Source organism: Nycticebus coucang, chromosome 12 (assembly GCF_027406575.1).
Source record: "Nycticebus coucang isolate mNycCou1 chromosome 12, mNycCou1.pri, whole genome shotgun sequence".
Lineage (NCBI taxonomy): Eukaryota > Metazoa > Chordata > Mammalia > Primates > Lorisidae > Nycticebus > Nycticebus coucang.
Genome location: NC_069791.1, coordinates 68,962,961 through 68,977,213, shown reverse-complemented (window position 1 = coordinate 68,977,213; position 14,253 = coordinate 68,962,961). Strand labels below are relative to the sequence as shown.

The window sequence follows — 14,253 nt, the reverse complement described above, 5'->3', positions numbered from 1 at the left end:
GAAGGTAAACATCTCACCGAAGTACACTTGGCCAGTGAATGGTGGAGCAAGATTTGAACCCAGACAGATGGTCTAATTCCTGGGGTCAAGCTTGACAATCGAGCTGCCCTACACCCTTGCCAGTACAGCCCTTGTACAGGTTACCAACATACAGGACAGAGAGCACAGGGGTGACAAAGCATCTCAGAAGGGCCATACCTCCAGCATCCGCATCAGAACATCTCTCCCGTTGCCACTCTCCTGCTCACTCTTGGAGCGGATGCAGTCCACCAGGTTTAGCAGGAGCTTGCAGGACATGGTCTGGATGCTGCTGGGCAGTGACTCGTCATCGATGTTCTTGGCAAAGAGCTGGACAGCGAGGGAGAGGTCACTGAGGGGCAGGTGCTGGCGAACGTGGTGCACGAGGTCGGCCAGTGTGCTGTAGGCGAGGGGCCTGTGGGAGGAGACCTCCACTAGTGATTGTTACCACATGGCTATGCTTGCAGACCACCACATGTATCACTCTCTGCCCCAGGAACACCATTATTGGGGCGGCACGGCCACCTGGGACACATTGTACATAGTCTGTTCCCCCCTATTACTTTCTCCCAGATACATGACCAAATGGCTCAAGCCTTGCAAGCCTTGTTTTGTTTTTTTTTTAATTTTACAGACAGATTATCACTCTATAATCATAACTTACCACAATCTTGGAAGTTCTGGGCTCAAACAATCTTCCTGCCTCAGCCTCCCGAGTGACTAGGACTCTAAGGCATATGCCACACCTGGCTCATATTTTAAATTTTCTGTAGACACAGTCTCATTCTGTTGCCCAGACTAGTCTCACAACTCTTGGCATCAAGCAGTACTCCTGCCTTGGTCTCCCCAAGTGTTGGGATTATATCCATGAATCATCATGCCCCAATTTTTTTTTTTAAGAGGCAGAGTCTCACTTTGTTGCCCTTGGTGGAGTGCCATGGCATCACAGCTCACAGCAACCTCCAGCTCTTGGGCTTAGGCAATTCTCTTGCCTCAGCCTCCCGAGTAGCTGTGACTACAGGCACCTGCCGCAATGCCCGGCTATTTTTTGTTGCAATTTGGCCAGGGCCAGGTTCGAACCCGCCACCGTCAGTATATGGGGCCGGTGCCCTACTCACTGAGCCACAGGCACCACCCCCCAAATTTTATTTATTTATTTATTTTTTGGAGACACAGTCTCACTATGTCGCCCTTGATAGAGTGCTGTGGCATCACAACTCATAGCAACCTCAAACTCTTGGACTTAAGTGACTCTTGCCTTAGCCTCCCAAGTAGCTGGGACTTTAGGTGCCTGCCACAACGCCCAACTATTTTTTTTTTTTGTTGCAGTTGTTTAGTTGGCCCGGGTCAGATTCGAACCCGCCACCTTCAGTGTATGTGGCTGGTGCCGTAACCACTGTGCTAAGGGCGCTGAGCCCAAATAACTTTTTATAATTAAAAAAAAAAAGGCTCAGCGCCCATAGCACAGTGGTTATAGCGCCAGCCACATTCACTGAGGCTGGCGGGTTCAAATCCAGCCTGGGCCTGCAACTGCAACAAAAAAATAGCCCAGCATTGCGATGAGTGCCTGTAGTCCCAGCTACTTGGGAGGTTGAGGCAGGAGAATCACTTAAACCCAAGAGTTTGAGGTCGCTGTGAGCTGTGATGCCACGGCACTCTACCAAGGGTGACATAATGAGACTCTATCTCAAAAAATAAATAAAGATTGGGCGGCACCTGTGGCTCAGTCAGTAGGGCGCTGGCCCCATATACCGAGGGTGGCGGGTTCATAACCCGGCCCCGGCTGAACTGCAAACCAAAAAATAGCTGGGCGTTGTGACAGGCGCCTGTAGTCCCAGCTACTTGGGAGGCTGAGGCAAGAGAATCGCTTCAGCCCAGGAGTTGGAGATTGCTGTGAGTTGTGTGATGTCATGGCACTCTACCGAGGGCGATAAAGTAAGACTCTGTCTCTACAAAAAAAAAAAAAAGAATAAATAAATAAGTAAAGATGAATTATATACAAAGCAAAAAACCTATTAAAGTCAGATGAAGTTTTATCTATAATGTAAGTCAAAACAACTACTCTGATTCCTTCCCCTAAGCTAAGACACAAAAAGCAACCCAAGGCCTGTATACAAATTCTGCTATTCTAAATCCAATGGGTAAATCAAGCCCCAACAGCCTGAATTTGTTATAATGCTCATAACATTTAGTGCCAGTAATGACCGTTTCTGGCTTTTTTTTTTTTTTTTTGTAGAGACAGAGTCTCACTGTACCGCCCTCAGGTAGAGTGCCGTGGCATCACACGGCTCACAGCAACCTCTAACTCTTGGGCTTACGCGATTCTCTTGCCTCAGCCTCCCGAACAGCTGGGACTACAGGTGCCCGCCACAACGCCCGGCTATTTTTTTATTGCAGTTTGGCCGGGGCTGGGTTTGAACCCGCCACCCTCGGCATATGGGGCCGGCGCCCTACTCACTGAGCCACAGGCGCCGCCCGACCGTTTCTGGCTTTTAACCAACCAGGTATCAATGGTTTAATCTCGTACCTTAGAGTCTCTCGAGCAGTATATCCTGAGCCAATTAGTATGGATTCATCAAACAGCTTGTCCATGCAAGGAATGAACTCTAGAAGACAAATACCCATTGCATATTTAACTAACAAAACCAATTATGCATTTAATTACTTCATAGTGCTTTTGCAGTTGCCAGTTGGCTATGCAATCCAGGCCAGAAAAGGGGAGGGGGGAAGGGGAGACCAGAAAGACACACAAGCTCACTGTAAGACAACAGTTTTACTGAGCCATAAAAGCCATTTCCAAAGATGCAATCGGGGTACAGTAAGCATCAGAGAATGGATAAAGTGAGTTCCGTGTCCCCTGGCAGAGATCCAACCTCCAATACTTCACTGGAGGCACAGTCTACTGTACTTAAAAGCTGCCAGCATCCATTCAAACCTATCTGGAGAAGGGGACAACATTTCCTAAATGCCCCTCTATCTACCATCTTGAAGTCATACATCTTAAAGGTTTTATGGTTACTCATTATGAGGAACTAAGGCTGGTTTTCCATTTAAACTACAAAGGTCTAGAAACTTTTATGATATTCTCATAGGCTAGGTCCCCAGTGCTAACTCCCTTACCCTGGATGAGGCTGACCACTCTCGCCGAGCTCCTCTCTTGCTCTAATACTGTAGGTGAAACTATCCCCACACCTTCTCTGCTCCTGGTTAGGCTTGAACCTAACCAGGGTTCTACAGAAACAGCGGGCTGCTCCTCAGGGAAAATTAACACTTTTGAGGCTGGGCAGATAGAGCACCCATAGCATTTCCACAATCTCCTTGGGTAACTCGGGACACAACATCTAAAAGGATGCATAGATTCTGGAACAAGGTTGATATATGCCTGCTTCAATAAGTCAAATAAAGTACATTTCTTATTAGCAAATAGCTACTGAAGGCCAAAGACATAAAAGAAATGTATGCACTGGAAGAACTAGATGTGCATCTCTGGGTAACACCTAAGGCAGGACAGCACAGGGAGAAGTACCAATTGAGAGCAGCAATAAGCACACCTGGACTGTCCCCAGTGAAAGGCCAAGAAGAAGGAGGCACAGAGGAGGACGCAAAGGGCCCAGACACCAAACAAAGCCAAGACCAGCTAAGGGATGAGTAAAAGTCACAAGTAAAAGGGAAAAGTTACAAGAAATTAAATTGTGCAACCACTGGTTTCCAGATTCTAAGATCCAAAATCAGAATCTCTTGGAAAAGGTGAACTTGTTAATCAGGTTTCTCAAACCACAGACTCTTTAAAATTAGTGCAAAAGAGCTCAGCACCCATAGCTCAGTGGTTATGGCACTGGCCACATACACCAGGGCCTGCTAAACAACGATAACTACAACAACAAAAAATAAAATCAGTGCAAAGGGGTTACCACTTGATACTTTTCTTCCTCAGATACTAAAAAGGTAGGCTAAGAGAAAATATTAGTGGATGTGGAAATTTTAACTGTAACATAATTTTTTATATTTTATGATAATCATAGTTAATATTTAGCAGGATTCTTTACAAGTTTCTGTCAATCAAAACTTTTTTGAAATGTGTTGCTGTTACCTATTTAAGTCCCAGGAATTACAATGGGCTTCAAAATATGTAGTAAAGTGCCCTATTAGTATTGTGTTTAAAAAAAAAAAGGCCAACCAGTAAAAAGACTTTAAAAATGAAATGGAAAACTTTAACAGCTGGATCCAACAAGTCTAACATGATCAAACTTTGGAGAACAGCAGCTTGGGAACCTCAGCAATCTTGGTGAGCTGGTCTTAATACAGGTCAAAAACAAGCTTTATGGCCTCAAAAACGAGTCTACGTGTGCAGTGAGGGGACTGAGAGCATCTGGTAAGCATGACAAACGTTTTTAAACTGCCAGCATGTCAGCAGGAAAATCTTCCTGCTACACAGGTCCCCACTACACCTCCAGAATCCTTCTTACTCATATGGCAGGAATACTGGAAAAGTCATTTGAGGCATAACTCATCCACTTCAGTAAACAGATTTAAAAAGATTACACCTAAAGTTCTATTTTGATATTCTGAGATGAACACATAGAAAAAGCCATTAACAGGAAAGGAAGTTGTCATCAGACAGGTCCAAATGGCAGTCAGCTCTGGATACCTTCCCTAGCAGGGGCTATGAGTGCTGCTGACACTCTATTCCACAGCTTGGTGATGCTCAGGCAGGTGTACGTTCGGTAATTTTTAATAAAATTGTACATTTCTTTGTGTTTAATTTCATAAAAGGGTTTTCAAAAATCTATATTCTTTTTAGCTATATCCACATGCAACATTTATACTATAATTTTTATTTTAATAGCACAAAAATGCTTGAGCTTTGCGATATTAACTCATATGCAAGCATTAAGACTACACCTTTCTTTCATGTTCAAGTATTATGTAAGGAAGCCCAATTTCAGTCTACATATGCTCTGATTTACAAACTGTGGCAAATAAAACATGTAATATGAAAATAATTTAGGAAAATTATTATCAGCTCTATCCAATTAAGATGAAACTTCAACCTAACATTATGGACATATCAAATATGCAAAGTATTAAAAGATTATAAATCAATATGATGAATTTAATGGGTATAACTGTCAGATTAGCAAAAAAGTTATCAGCCTTGTGCATAAAAATAGAACCAATGTGTCATTTTCACAGCATAGAGAATAAAATGCTACCTGTAAGTGAATAAGCAAATGGATATTTGGAATTTCAAAAGCTATGCACTCAAAGGCAATAAAGTATCAAAAGCTACTCAGAACATAAGCTATGCTTAGGAAATAATCACAATAATTATTAAACTGTTAAGAAGATTAAGGGAGAACTCTGGTGCCAGGCACAAAGAAAGAAAGAAACAGAACTAGAGAGAAACAGGCAATCAGAGAGAGGGGAAGTGGAGAGGCAGAGAGAAAAGGGGAAAAAATAAACCCAAGACCAGCCATGAAGAAAACAAGGACATGTGGATACTCATCAGCAGAGCTAGTGACTATCAGCTACCCCGTCCCCGCCCCGTCCGCCACCATGGCAATAGGACTCCTGCCAGCAGTCGGACAAGATGAGACAAACATACGGTTTCTCAGCTCTGTGGTGAGGATGTGTTTTGCAGCAATCAGAAGCTCCTTTCTGAGGTGGGCAGTCTCTGCTGGACAATTTGAAAGTAACTGTAGCATTCCTTTCACCATTTGCTGAGAATACTTTGTCACCAACTCCTATAAAAACAGATAATTAAACACAGTTTTACTGACAGGTGGGGGTTAAGAAAAATTCAAATTGTATTTAACTTTTTAAAAACTCAATAAGACTCAGCTCAACTCAAACAGCCCTCATGAAGCAAAAGGCCTACTAATCAAGTAATCCCTGAACAGTTTTAGTAGAGTGCAGATGTGGACGTGTGTACAACGCCATATTGGAAAAACGCACAGCCAGACGAACAGCAGTTGCTTTTATACAGTGAGATTGTGGATGTCTTCTTTGTACTTTTCTATATTTTCCCAATTTTCAACAGTGACTATGTATTTACTTCACTAGTAGGTGAAAGAGGGCAATTAAATATAGAAAGATTTTTTTTAAGAAAGATTCTTAAAAAGTAAATACTTTTTACGCCGTTATCCCATTAACATAAGTCATGAATAAACCAGAGACAGTGCTAATCACAGTCTCCTTAAGAAATACATCTTAAGGCTCAGCGCCTGTGGCTCAAGTGGCTAAGGCACAAGCCACATGCATCTGAGCTCGTGGGTTCGAATTCAGCCCGGGCCTGCTTGAAAATAATGACAGCTGCAACCAAAAAATAGCCAGGCATTGTGGTGGGCGCCTGTAGTCCTAGTTACTTGGGAGGCAGAGGCAGGAGAATCACTTGAGCCCAGGAGGTGGAGGTTGCTGTAAGCTGTGATGCCATGGCACTCTACCCAGGGCTTGAGGCTCTGTCTCAAAAAAAAGAAATACATCTTAAGCCTCTTTGCCTACTTGCCCTGACATTGGAGGCCCGTATGCTATCTATGGCTTATGCATCCTGGTTTGTTTTTTTTCTCTTTCTCAGTTTTTGGCCGGGGCTGGGTTTGAACCCGCCACTCCAGCATATGGGGCTAGAGCCCTATTCCTTTGAGCCACAGGCGCTGCCCTGTATCCTGCTTTGTAAGCGTTCTTACTCAATAAACCTATCTTTTGCTTCCTCAATAAACTTTGTTTCATGCTTGCCTCACAAAAAAAAAAAAACAGAAGAAGAAGAAGAAGAAAGGAAAAGAAAAGAAATTCAAGCTGACTAAACCATCAAGGGATACCTATTTGGGTTTTTTAAATCAAGTATTCCATTCTCTTAGTGTAAGTTATCATTACTTAAACACACTAAAAGGGGGGGTAAAGGATATAAATGATAGTTTTTATTCTAAACAATTTGGCATAAATTTTTATTTTCCTGAAAAAAATCCTTATAAAAAGTAACAAATTACTGGGTAGCACCTGTGGCTCAGTGAGTAGGGCGCCGGCCCCATATACCGAGGGTGGCAGGTTCAAACCCAGCCCCAACCAAACTGCTACAAAAAAACAGCTGGGCGTTGTGGCAGGCGCCTGTAGTCCCAGCTACTCGGGAGGCTGAGGCAAGAAAATCACCTAAGCCCAAGAGCTGGACATTGCTGTGAGCTGTGATGCCACTGCACTCTACCAGGGGCGACAAAGTGAGACTGTCTCTAAAAAAAAAGGTAACAAATTATCATACAATTACATTGTTACAGATCAAGACTAAACTTTTTCCATACTTTAGAACAATCAGAACTGATTATATAAGAATTTTATAAGGGTATCATTTTTTTCCTTCAAGTTCTTCTGATTTTAATAAGGAAAGACCACAACAATGTATGAAAACCAGAATTCAGAAGCCCCACCAAATAGCCTCCTCAAAAAGCATCCAAAACATTTTTGTCAAAGTTTTATTTGTTGATAATGCCTTTAAGTTCCAGTATTTATTTGTTAATAATGCCTTTAAGTCCACTTGGCACCACGACACACAACTTCTAACAGCAAACTAAATAAGCTAAATACATCCACACAAAAATCTATATGCAAATACTCATAGTTGCTTTATTCATAATAGCCAAATGATACAGGCAAATCCATAGACAGAACATACATTTGTGGTTGCCAGAGGCACAAGGATGGAAAAGAATAAAAGCGATTCCTGATGAGTACAAGGTTTCTTTTAAGGGGGTGATGATATTGTTCTAAAATTAGATAGTGATAATGGTACAAATCTGTGACTAAACTAAAAATCACTGAATCGTACATCAAAAGAGGGTGAATTTCATGATATGTAAATTATATCCCAATAAAGCTATTTTCTAAAAAACTGGAAATAATCCAAATGCTCATCAACTGATGAATGGATAAACACACCAGGATCCAAACATTTTGTTTTGGATAAATGCCTACAATAAACTTTTACTATTATGGACTGAACTGGAGCCCCCTAAAATTCCTATGTTATGGTCCTAACCCCCAATGTTAACTGTATTTGGACATAACATCTTTTTCTCTTAAATTTTTACTTATTATTTATTTTGAGACAGTCTCCTTCTATTGCCCCAGGCTAGAGTGCCATGGTGTCATAGCTCACAGCAACCTCAAACTCTTGGGCTCAAATGATCCTCTTGCCTCAGCCTCCCAAGTAGCTGGGACCACAGGCACCTGCCATAACTCCCAACAAGTTTTTTTTATTCTTAATACAGTCAGGGTCTTATTCTTGCTCTGGCTGCTCTTGAACTCCTGAGCTCAAGCAAATCTACCTACCTCAGCTTCCCAGAGACTTAAGATCACAGGCGTGAGCCAATGCACCCAACCTCTTTTAAATTTTTTAACTTTTAGAGACAGAGTCTTGCTGTGTTGCCCAGGCTGGAGTGCAGTGGCGTGATCAAAGCTCACCGTAGCCTCAAATTTCTTGGCTCAAATGATCCTTCTACCTCAGCCTTCCAAGTGCCTGGGACTCCAGGTGCTCACCACCATACCCAATTGAGTTTTCTATTTTTGACAAAGATGGGGTCTCCCTATGTTGCCCAAGCTTGGTCTCAAACTCCTGTCCTCAAGTGAGGCCTCTAGCACCAGCTTCTCAAAGTGTTGGATATTACAGGCATGAGCCACCATGCCCAGCCCAAGGACAGAGTCTTTGCGAAGTAATTAAAGTTAAACGAAGTCATAAGGGCCAGGCCTGGTGGCTCACACCTGTAATCCCAGCACTTTAGAAGCCCAAAGCAGGAGGATCCCTTACAACCAGTAATTCGAAACCAGTCTGGGCAATATGAGACCCTCTATCAAACATAAATCATCCAGATGCGGGTGGCACCCACCTATATTCCCAGCTACTTAAGAAGCTAAGTCAGGAAGATGGCTTGAGCTCAGGAATATGTTGGTTGCAGTGAACTATGACTATGCCACTATGTTCTAGTCCAGGCAATAAAGTGAGACCCAGTCAAAAAGAAAAAACTGAACCCAAGAAGGGTAGGGCCCTGATCCACTAGGACTATGGCCTACTACGAGGAAGAAGAGAGAGAAATATGTCTCTCTCTTTGTCATGTGAAGACACAGCAGGAAGGCAGCTGTCGTAAGCCAGAAAGAAAGCCTCAATCCTCAACTTCTAGACTACAGAATTTTAAGAAAATAAACTGCTGCTGTTGTTTAAGCCTCCTAGTCTATGGTATTTTGTTAAGGCTGCCAAGCAAAGATAATCACTCTGCAATAATGCATTACCAATAAAATAACAAAAATGAATCTCAGCATTACTGCTAAGTGAAAGAAGCCAGACTCAAAAGGTTACATATACTATATACTATATGATTCCATTTATATGACATTCTGGAAAAGCTAAAACTATGGAGCCAGAAGATAAATCAGTTTGCCAGACACTGGAGGTAGAAATAAGAAATAAGGGAATTTTGGGGGGGTGATGAAAATGTTCTACTTTTTGATATGCTGGTGACTGCCAACTATAAGCATTTGTCAATTCCTAGAACTACACCCACAAAGCGTGAATTTTATTGTATTTAAATTATATCTTAATAAACCTAACATAAAACAAAAATGCACAACCTTACCTGGTAAATTCTGATGATATAAGCTAAAAATGACAATGTTTTAATCTGAGCAGCAATAAAATCAGCATACAACTCCTTGTTGTAAAGCTTATGTTGCCTGAATGAGAAATGAGTGAAATATACAATATTAGCTCTCACTTTGCATGACATTAGAATTAATTAAAAGCACCCCAAAGCATAACTGTAACAACTAAGCCCAAAAGATTGTTTTATTTCTACACAGACCAGCAAGACTAAATGCTTCTGTACTTCTCTGTAGTTGCAAATAACATAAAGCATTTAAGGGCCCCAAACCAAAGAGTTTGCCAAACCATTCCACAACAGTTATATAAAATCAATGCTAGACTGACCCCCTCAGCCAGCTGAATGCCCCATGTGCTCAACAGAAGCCCCTGTACAAGGGCCATACAGATTGTTAGAGATGATCCCAGATCCTGCCCTTCAGTGATTCAGCCAGGAAGGCTCCAGCCCAGAGTAAGTGAAAATGGTTTTCAGAGGAATGCTATTAAGTTTGAGAAAAAGCTTCATGGAGAGGAATCAAAGGATACATGCAGTCTATTCAGAGATTAAGGGTTATGGGTAAGGGGGATCCAAGGGTACAAAGAACATTCTAATACTCATGCTAAAAGGAACAGCAAGAACAAAGGCTTTAACGTGAGAAAAACTTGTATATCCATAGGTATCAGTGAGCATAGTTGGAAATACACTCACTGAGTAGAAATATGCTCACTATTTAGAAATACCTGGTGATATTTCTAAATTTATGAGAAGCCAAAAACCAGGATAGTATCTCATATTTTCTTTTTTTTTTTTTGTAGAGACAGAGTCTCACTTTATGGCCCTCGGTAGAATGCCGTGGCCTCACACAGCTCACAGCAATCTCCAATTCCTGGGCTTAAGCGATTCTCTTGCCTCAGCCTCCCGAGTAGCTGGGACTACAGGCGCCCGCCACAACGCCCGGCTATTTTTTGGTTGCAGTTTGGCCAGGGCCGGGTTTGAACCCGCCACCCTCGGTATATGGGTTCGGCGCCCTACCAACTGAGCCACAGGCGCCGCCCTTTATTTTCAAAATAAAGAACTAAAATAACTAGACTTATCATCATTGAAACTGAAGTTCAGAAGGTCAAAAATGCACATAATTTTGCCAAATTTTTATAACTCGAAACATTCCTGTCTTAAGACTGGCAACAGCAAATGTATTTTTACTTGGAATCAAAAGCACTGTGGCAGTCAGTTACAGTGAAATCTCACCTGGCTTGTGCAGACACCTGAATTGCAATGGTATTCATGATCAAGGGCACAAATTCAGCAACAACATTGTGGATGTTCAGTTTGTAGAGCTAAAAGCAAACATATCAGATTTTCACACTTCTATTGTTCACTATAACAAAATAATTTGATGTAGGAAAGAATCATTACATTAGTTAGCATGTGTGCATTATATAAAACTTTTTGCCAAGAGAACTGCTTGAGCCCAAGAGTTTAAGGTTGCTGTGAACTATGATACCACAGCACTCTACCAAGGGTAACAAAGTGAGACTCTGTCTCAGTTAAAAAAAAAAAAAAAAACAAAACTTTTTGCCACAGAAAATTAGACCATCAATTTTATCATAAAGAAGCTAATAAATAATTCACATACCTGATACATTAAAACAACAATAATGGGCAATTCTGCCAACACTTTCAAAGAAAGTGATCCTCTTGGAATGATGGAATGCTGGAAAACAGAAACAGGTGAGACTGTGGTTATCACTCTGGCCTTTAAAATAGCCCCATCAAGTCGGTGTCCATGGTTAAGCAAAACTCCCCCACTGAATTAGAGGAAAGGAAAAATACTGATATATCTTTGTAATTAACAATCATGAAAGATCCAAATTGTGTTGAAAACAAAGTATACAGAACTAGCATTTAATATAAAGGTTTTAATATTTTCCTACATAATCAATTGTAGTAAAAACTTCAAGAAAATATGTCCAAATTTAAGAGATTCAAATCGTAAGAGAAAATTTTAAATATTATCTTGCTTACTTAAAAGAACAGCAAAAAGCACAATTTACCCAGCAATTTTATTCAAAAATATTTATAAATGGAAAATGCTCACCATAGATATAAAAAAAAAAAAAGGAATAGTCTTAACATATTAAAGACTCATTAAAACAGGTAAGAAAAATGTCAAATGGGCAATGGACATGAACAGACAAGGGAAAAAATGAAATATAAAGGAATTATACTCAGAAAACAAGTTTCTAATTTAAGAAGAGCAAAAGAACAAAAGCTTTATTCACAATTTAGTTTCTTATTCATCCTGACACAACTGAAACACGTATAACAACGTCAGTAAAACAAATGTAGTCACAAAAAAGTGTCATAGTAAATGTTCTATACATGTTAACACTACAAATACAACACATTACCTACAGATAATACTGACATTACCTTCACAAAATTCCATGAGACAGGTTTTTCAGATAATGAGAGGAAAAATAAGGTCAGAATGCAGGTTCATGAACTTTGAATTTTCCTAGAGTCAGAAAATTCGAGTGGTAGGACTGAAACAGAGCCCACACCCTCAGTCACTGCATTTTTCTCTATAGCTTAAGGGATGCCATTAATGTTAAAAGACTTAAAGCTAAGGGACATATGGAAGGCAATTGGAGGGACCTCACAGAATGTGTACAATGTGAGGGTATTCAGCACATCCCCAGGAGAAGGGCTCACCTACAACCTGAACTTTAACCTCAGAAATGAGAACAATGTAACCCAAAAATTTGTACCCTTATGCTAATTTGAAATTAAAAAATAATAATAATTATCTAAAATTCAAAAAAGAAAAAAAGAAGCTTAGGGACAGAGCAGAGGCACCAAAGCCTGGCCTACTGCTGTTTCTAGCAGATGATCCTGGGTTCCACTACAATCTTATCTTCATAACATCAAGGACACCCAACACTTTTATCACCTCCAGGCTGTGTTGAAGGACCAGTCATGCTCTGCCAGGCATACATTTGTTTATGTAACTTAAATGCCTCCATGTTATTTAAGGAGAAAAAAAAAAAAAAAAGAAAAAACTTAAGTGGTCTATAAGGTCAACTACAGGAGCCACAAATAGAAACAACTCGATCAGCAAAACAACAGAAAATACTTACTGTTCGAGTCTCACTGTCCTCACGCTCAGGATTGACTTTCACAGCAATTGTTGTTATCATACCAACCATTTCTGGAGGAGGGACTGTGTTTTCAGGGATCACCTGAGGATTCTCAAAGTAGCGGTTCTACAAAAAAAGGAAAAGAAATAGTTCTTAAAGTCAAACACAATATTCTTTCATAAAATACACAAGGCCAACAAGAGGGACTTTACCTAACAATTGCAATCAGTGTAACCTGGCTTATTGTACCCTCAATGAATCCCCAACAATAAAAAAAAAAAAAAAAGGAAAAAAAAAAAATACACAAGGCCAAAATGTTCTGTGTTTATGTTGCATTAATCTGACAGTACTTGGACTCAACCATTCATTTCCCAATCCCATAAAGTAAAGCGTAAACCAAGACACACTGAATGTTTAGTCTTTACTCAGGGCCACAAAGCTAACATGACACCGTCAACAACAGTCAACAAAAACTACCATAAACTATTTCCTACTCTTTTTTTCCTAGTTAATAAAAGATGAAGTACACACCACAGTGAGGCAGCAAAGAATGTATTCTCTCACTCTAGTGAAGAAACATTAAGCTATTCCCTATTGAATTAACTTTTCAAATAGTCTCTACATAGAGATCATGCCTGTAATCCCAGCCCTCAGGAAGGCTGAGGTGGCAGGATTGTCTAAGTTTACAAGTTCAAGACCAGCCTTAGCTAGAGCAAGAGACCCTGTGTCTAAAAACAGTCGGGCATTGTGGTGGGTGCCTGTAGTCCCAGCTACTTGGGAAGCTAAGGCAAGAGAATCGCTTAAGCCCAAGAGTTGGAGGTTGCTGTGAGCTATGACACCTTGGCACAGTGAGACTCTGACTCAAAATTTAAAAAAAAAAAAAAGAAAGAAAGAAAAGAAAATTAAATTAAAATGCACAAAGCAAAAAACAAAATAAAACTTCAATGTCAATGGTTGCTTACAAGTGAGAGAATTATGGATGATTTATTTTCTGGTTTTCCAAAATTTCAACAGTAAAAATATATTGCTTTTATGTAAAAAAAACAAGCTACATAGAGAAACTGAAAAGAACTCTTTTTGAAAGGCTAATTTACCCACCTAGATTTTAACCATCATTAAACATTCCCTATTGTAAAGTTAACATCTCCCCCAAAGACACACCCATTTCTTCAACTATTCCAAAATCCCTTTGGAAAAAGGAAGATATTCAAACCATTGTAAAAACATACCACTACTTTTGGAAGCTCCTTATAAATCTGTTTCACAAAATCCAAGAAATGATGAATCTTTAACAAAAAAAAGAAAAATTATACTTTTGTTATACAAAGACATTCATAAACAGGAAATGCTTATAATAAATAATAATCTTGATATATAAGAACCCACAAAATAAGGATAATGTCAGACTCAAGGAACAAATAAGCAATTCATGTTAACAAAATATATATAAACATAAAACATATACAAACGTATTAATG

At 40.2% G+C, this 14,253-nt stretch overlaps 1 protein-coding gene across 8 annotated transcripts in view; it reads right to left on the bottom strand.

Annotated features, from left to right (window-relative positions):
- TRRAP (transformation/transcription domain associated protein) overlaps positions 1 to 14,253 on the bottom strand; it is a 124,622-nt gene that overhangs the window by 96,059 nt on the left and 14,310 nt on the right. For all 8 annotated transcript variants that reach the window (XM_053554838.1, XM_053554841.1, XM_053554840.1 and 5 more), the window contains exons 7-14: positions 14,005 to 14,061; positions 12,776 to 12,901; positions 11,272 to 11,349; positions 10,884 to 10,972; positions 9,633 to 9,729; positions 5,624 to 5,762; positions 2,546 to 2,624; positions 199 to 433 (exon numbers count right to left, since the gene is read on the bottom strand). In XM_053554838.1, the coding sequence (XP_053410813.1) occupies positions 199 to 433; positions 2,546 to 2,624; positions 5,624 to 5,762; positions 9,633 to 9,729; positions 10,884 to 10,972; positions 11,272 to 11,349; positions 12,776 to 12,901; positions 14,005 to 14,061 (900 nt within the window). The remainder of the gene's footprint in view (positions 1 to 198; positions 434 to 2,545; positions 2,625 to 5,623; positions 5,763 to 9,632; positions 9,730 to 10,883; positions 10,973 to 11,271; positions 11,350 to 12,775; positions 12,902 to 14,004; positions 14,062 to 14,253) is intronic.